The following is a 6,103-nucleotide window of genomic DNA, read 5'->3' as shown; positions in this document are numbered from 1 at the left end:
CAGGGACACCTCCCAGCAGAGCAGGTTGCTCAAGGCTCATCCAACCTGGCTGTGAACACTGCCAGGGTTGGGGCAGCCACAGCCTCCCTGGGCAACCTGGGACAGGGTCTCACCACCCTCACAGGAAAACCTTTTCCTGATATCTAACCTAAATTTCCCCTCTTTCAGTTTGTCCCCATTGCCCCTTGTCCTGTCCCTGCAGCTCCTAACACACATCCCTCTCTGTCCCTCTCCAGGGATATGTGTTCCAGCTGTGGGTTCAGGTGACCTTGGGGTGGGGAAGCTCTTGGGTCACCCTTTTCCAGCTTCTCAGTTCATGTTTATAGCACCTTAGGAAGGTTTTTTTCCTTCAGAGGAAAGTGCAAGTCCCCAAAGCATAATCCCCACTAAATCTCATATTCTGATGTCTCTTTGACTAGCTGCAGAAATTAAGTTTTTAATCCTTTTTTTTCCCCTCTACTAGGAAAACAAAAGCCCTAAGCAATGCTTGAGGGAAGGACACTGTAAGAGTTTGCAAATGACCTTTTTTGCGTGCAAAAGATCAATGGTAAGTGTAGTGTGTTTGCTGCTGGTGACTTGATTTCTCTCCTTTTCCCACTTTTCTGAAGGAAACCAGTCAAGCTGGTGTCATTAAGCAGAACAGGCCTTGCCTTTGAATCTCGTTCAAAATATGGATGTTCTCATGTGGAGGACACTTGTTCTCTACATGAGAGAGAATTCACCTGTTCTTATGAAGAAAAATTTTCAGAGTATGAAGACTGGAAAAAATACATGTTTATATTGAATTAGGCTCAGAATGTCACAGGTGGATGAGACAGGAACTTTCACAATTGTTTTTAGTAAAGTTTTGGTTTAAAAAACTATTAGTAGATTGGGTAATTATAAAATAGAATATTGACCATTTATTTTTTGTCTTTAAAGTCCTTGAAAGAGATCTATGTAGAGAACATGGAAAATAGGTGAGTGGGGAGACCCAGCATGGCTTCACTAGGTGCAAAGTGTGCCTGGCACACTTGGTGACCTTCTGTGATGTGGTTACAGAGTTGATGGATAAGGGAAGAGTGACTGACATCACCTAACTGGACTTAGGCAAAGGATTTGACACTGTTCCACAGAACATCCTTGTCTCTAAACTGCAGAGACATGGAGCTGATAGATGGACAGCTCAGTGGATAAGAAATGGACTGCATGGTCACACTCAGAGAGTTGCAGTCAGTGGCTTGGTGTCCAAGTGGAGACCAGAGATGAGTGATGTTCCTCAGGGAACTGGTGTTGGGACTGGTGCTGTTTAACACCTCTGGTGGGACTGAGTGCAACCACAGTGAGTTTGCAGATGACACCAAGCTCTGTGGTGTGGCTGATGTTCCAGGTGGAAGGGATGTCATATAGAGGCGCTTTGAGAACACAGCAGGGCCAAACACAAGGTCCTGCACCTGGGTGAGGGTAATCACACACATGAACACAGATGGGGGCATGAGTGGATTCCCCTGTGGGGAAGGGCTTGGGCAGACTGGTTGGCAAGAAACTCAACATGACCCAGCAATCTGTGTTCACAGCCCAGAGAGGCAGCTCTGTCTTGGGCCTCCAACGTAAGAAGGATGTGGAGCTTTTGGATCAGGTCCAGAGGAGGGCCACAAAAATGATCCGAGGGCTGGAACACCTGTGCTATGAGAACAGGCTGAGAGAGTTGGGGTTGTCTAGCCTGGAGAAGAGAAGACTCAAGGAAGATATTTTAGCAGCTTTCCAGTGCCTAAAGTGGGCTCACAGGAAAGATGAAGAGGGTCTCTATCAGGGAGTATAGAGACAGGACAAGGAGTAATGATTTTAACCTGAAAGAGGAGAGATCTAGATTAGATACTAGGAATAAATTCTTTCCTGTGGGGATGGTGAGACACTGTCCCAGGTTGCCCAGGGAGGCTGTGGCTGCCCCAACCCTGGCAGTGTTCACAGCCAGGTTGGATGAGCCTTGAGCAACCTGCTCTGCTGGGAGGGGTCCCTGCCCAGGGCAGGAGGGGTTGGACTAGGTGATCTTTAAGGTGCCTTCCACCCCAAACCATTCTGTGGTTCTGTGATAACATTTAAATGAAACAAATGTCTTACTAAAAGAGACTTTTAACTGTTGAAGCAGGATCTTGCATGGAATTCACACTGAATCACTGCTGTTCTTAGAGTACTTGAATTCACATCACCAGTTTCCTTGGAGTACTTGAATTCATGTTAAATAATAATTTGGGTTTTTTATATACTGAACTATCCACTATGATATGGAAAAGTTGTTTTTAAAAAATGTGCTTAGTAAGTTTCCTCTATTTTGTTAGTATTTTCTTGTCCAGAAATGTCTCACTTGTGTTTCCATGACATCTAAAAATTAGTTAAGATGTGGTAAAGAGTAGTACAGGTTTAATTTTTGTGTTTAGCTGATGTGATACACAACAAATAGTGTACAGAGAACCTGTACCTAAAATTTTTCTTCCATTCTGTATTAGTCATAGCAGCTTTTTGTACCTCTCCTATCTGAACCATATTAATCCATAAAGTGACAAGTGATTCTTCAGGGGGGAAGTGATTCTGCCCCTGAACTCAGTGCTGGTGAGGCCACACCTTGAATCCTGTGCTCAGCTCTGGGCCCTCAGCTCAGGAGGGACATTGAGGGGCTGGAGCAGGTCCAGAGCAGAGCAACGAGGCTGGTGAAGGGACTGGAGCACAAGTGCCATGAGGAGAGGCTGAGGGAGCTGGGGGTGTTCAGCCTGGAGAAGAGGAGGCTCAGGGGAGACCTTCTCACCCTCTGCAACTCCCTGACAGGAGGTTGGAGTCAGGTGGGGGTTGGTCTCTGCTCCCAGGCAACCAGCAGCAGGACAAGAGGGCACAGACTCAAGCTCTGCCAGGGGAGGGTTAGGTTGGATATTGGGAAGAGATTTTTTGCAGAGAGAGTGCTCAGGCATTGGAATGTGCTGCCCAGGGAAGTGGTGGATTCCCCATCCCTGGAGGTTTTCAAGCTGAGACTGATGTGGCACTTAGTGCCATGGTCTAGTGATCATGGTAGGGTTGGACTGGATGATCTTGGAGGTCTCTTCCAACCAGGTTGATTCTGTGATTCTATGAAATCAGTGTTTTTGCAGACAAGAGAAATGCTGTGTGTTAAGTGTTTGAAATACCTCTGATGCTGCAGTAGCAATATGTGTGTCTCCAGGTGATGTGCCTGTTTTTTTCTATCTGTGGGTTGTTAAGGGAGCCTGATGGAACTAAGTTTCTAGCTAAGTGTCTCCAGGCTTGGCCTGACTCTTACATCATTCTATTTAACTGCCCCAAATTCTAAGGCTGATGAGTGATGTTTTCCTTGTCCTGTTAGCTCTGTAAATTTCAATAATCATGTTCTGCTAAATTTGTTACTGGTTATAACAGATGAGGCTTAAAGTGTCCAAACCCAAGTTAGGCACTAAATGCAGATATAATTAGAATATTCTCAAATGATTAGGGATTTTTCCTAGATGCTGTTTTCTTTTTAAGGAAGTAGAATAACTTATCAGAGGAGTAAACCGTAGTACACTTCAGATATTAAAGGAGGAACAAGGTTCAAAGTGGAAGCTGTTGGTTATTGAACAAGCTGTGCCATTGTGCAATGTAGCTCTTTACAAATTTCACTTCAGTTGTGAATTCTGGAGGAGAGTTAGTTGATGGGGGGGAAGAGAAACCTCCTTGATCTCTTATCTGAATATAGCTGAATTTCAATCTGTAACTGCCATCTTCGGGACTGACTATCTGAACTGAAAAGTATTTTCCCAAGATCAAAGTTTTTTTCTGCTGCATTGGGAAACAACTATCTATTTGGCTTCTGTAAGTCCTGCACTGTGGCTTTTATTAGAACTTTGCCATCATCTTTAGCCTTCCATTAAATGCTTTGTATGGAACTGCCAAGAATTAACTTAAAGATTTTACAAGCTGGATATTATTTCAGTTTTTACTAATTTCTTTTCCCCCCACAAACTTCTTGTGCTTAAGTTCTCCCTCTCCTCACTGACATTTGCAGTGACTCCCACTTCAACCAAATTTGAATTTTCCTCCTTCAGTTTATCAGTTACATTTGGAAAAAGTGATCTGAGCAGATTTACACTACCTTGTTTTTATGTGTTATTGCCATCCTACTATGCTGTTCTGTCATTTGTGCTGCTGCACTGTTTATTTCAGAATGCACAGGATGCTTATCATACAGCTTTAATTTGTGTGAGATTAAGATAATACAATGTCTGTTTCATTGGAAAAACCCTGTGGCTTGTTGGCTACATCACTAGTTATCTTTGCAGTGACTTCTGCTTTATTTTGGCCTTTGTGCTGGTGTTACAGAGTGCCAGGACAGCACAAGCTCTCTGCCTGCTTATAATATGTTGTCTTCAATTTTCAGTTGGATACCAGGGCAAGATTCAGAGGAAGGAAGGGATACTGAAGGACTCGTGAAGAGGCCTAGCCATGGGAATTTCACCACATCAGCACTCTGCACAAAGCACTGCATCCTTTCATACAGTATTTTCATGGAAGGTATCAGCTCCTGAGTATCCCAACAGATTGACCTGGATGTGCATTTAAATGTTGAAAAGAAGGCAAGCATAGAGCTGCAAGTTCTGGCCAGAATGGTACTTGTCACATACTTGCAATAAAATGTGTGAAATCCAGAATGAGCTGCAGAAGTTATCGTTCTGTTTTGAAGTGGAGTTGTTTGCCCTAAATTCTGAACATGTTTTACTGTTACAAATAATACAAGGTATGGAACTGGTTGTTCACTCCGTGTGTCAAGGAGAAGTTCCCTTGGCTAACCAGTGTCCCAGAGGATACCTCAGGACTGAGCTGTCTGTAGGGATGACCAAGGCTGTGAAATGTCTGTGTGAGCTGTTCCCTCCCCAGTAGGTTTGTTATCCAATAAACCTGTGCTGATTGATGGCAGTGGTGATGTTTTTCTGTCCCACATACACAAGGTTGGCATCTGTTTCCTCTTTGTACAAATTAGTTTTAACGTGATGATTGATGTACATGGTTATTAGCACAGTCTAAACCTGTTGGACAACTAGATTAAAATTTGGTTCCTCTAAATTAAAAGACGTTTATCTGTCAGCAGTTTCTCTTTTCATTCTATTGACACAAGTCTAAGAGAACTAGAGCATTGTTCTAGTCAGTGCCTTGAAAGATGTGTGCCTGGATGAAGCTAATGATGTGTCTAGGTGGGTGAGGAAGGTGTTCCTCAAACCAGCAGTGAAGGAGGTCCTGGCTGCTAGAACTGTGTCCTAGGAAGTATCTGCAACAGTACTTAAGTTCCTCTGAGATGACCCTGAGTGATCTTTCTGCATTTGTTTCCAAGTAAGGTATAAAAACTAACCCAAAAATATGTACAGATGAGGAATGTTGTTCTGGAATTAATTGTGTTTATAGAAAGTCATGTTCCATAGATTTACTTTGTGAGCATTTTTCTTTACTTTGTCACTTCTCTCTAAATTCTTTGGTTCATGTTTGGTTCGATGTTCAAACTGCTATTCATTTTCATTTGAATTGTAACTAGTTTCTGATATATATTTCTTAGAAGTTGCTCTTTAGAATTTTCTGTGCTTAATCAGATTTTATGTATTTCATAAGTTACAAAACAGCTGCAGTAAAAAAGCAAAGAAATGAATAGAGGAAAATACTGGTTTGATTTCCTCTGATGAAGGATGAGTGGTAGATCTGTCTGCAGTATGACACTATTCTTGGAGACACAGGTGACAATGTCAGTCTCTCTTGCCCCACCCTGGTAAGGTCATGGGATTTGCAGGGACAACAAGCATTATATAGTGCTTAAACTTTGGCTGTGATCAATATTGACTGGTTCGGATTGAGAGCTGAGCTATATTTCCAGAGGAATACTGCTTTTTCCTTCCTTCTGTGTCTCTACCTCATTCCCTGACTTTGGAAGCCTTTAAGGAATAAATAATAGTGTAACATTTACATGTGAAAATTCAAATAACTTCAGAGAAGCTGATTGGAAGCAAGGTTAGGAAACAGGGAGGGAGAGAGTCATAGTGACTTCTTTTCTTGGCTGAAGTTTATAGCCAAGTGGCTGATTTACAATTTATTCTGAACA

At 42.7% G+C, this 6,103-nt stretch overlaps 1 protein-coding gene across 1 annotated transcript; it reads left to right on the top strand.

The window, feature by feature from the left end:
- Positions 1-463: 463 nt before the first annotated feature.
- LOC103798830 (cytochrome c oxidase assembly factor 5) lies at positions 464-4,441 on the top strand (the record flags this gene model as incomplete). Its single annotated transcript, XM_009071114.1, has 2 exons — positions 464-547; positions 4,400-4,441. Coding segments are annotated over 2 exons (126 nt in total), but the record flags the coding sequence as incomplete, so codon positions are not given.
- Between the last annotated feature and the right edge of the window lie 1,662 nt (positions 4,442-6,103).

Source organism: Acanthisitta chloris, unplaced genomic scaffold, assembly GCF_000695815.1.
Source record: "Acanthisitta chloris isolate BGI_N310 unplaced genomic scaffold, ASM69581v1 scaffold5100, whole genome shotgun sequence".
Lineage (NCBI taxonomy): Eukaryota > Metazoa > Chordata > Aves > Passeriformes > Acanthisittidae > Acanthisitta > Acanthisitta chloris.
The sequence above is the reverse complement of the archived record's forward strand: the minus strand, read 5'-3'. Positions and strand labels throughout refer to the sequence as shown.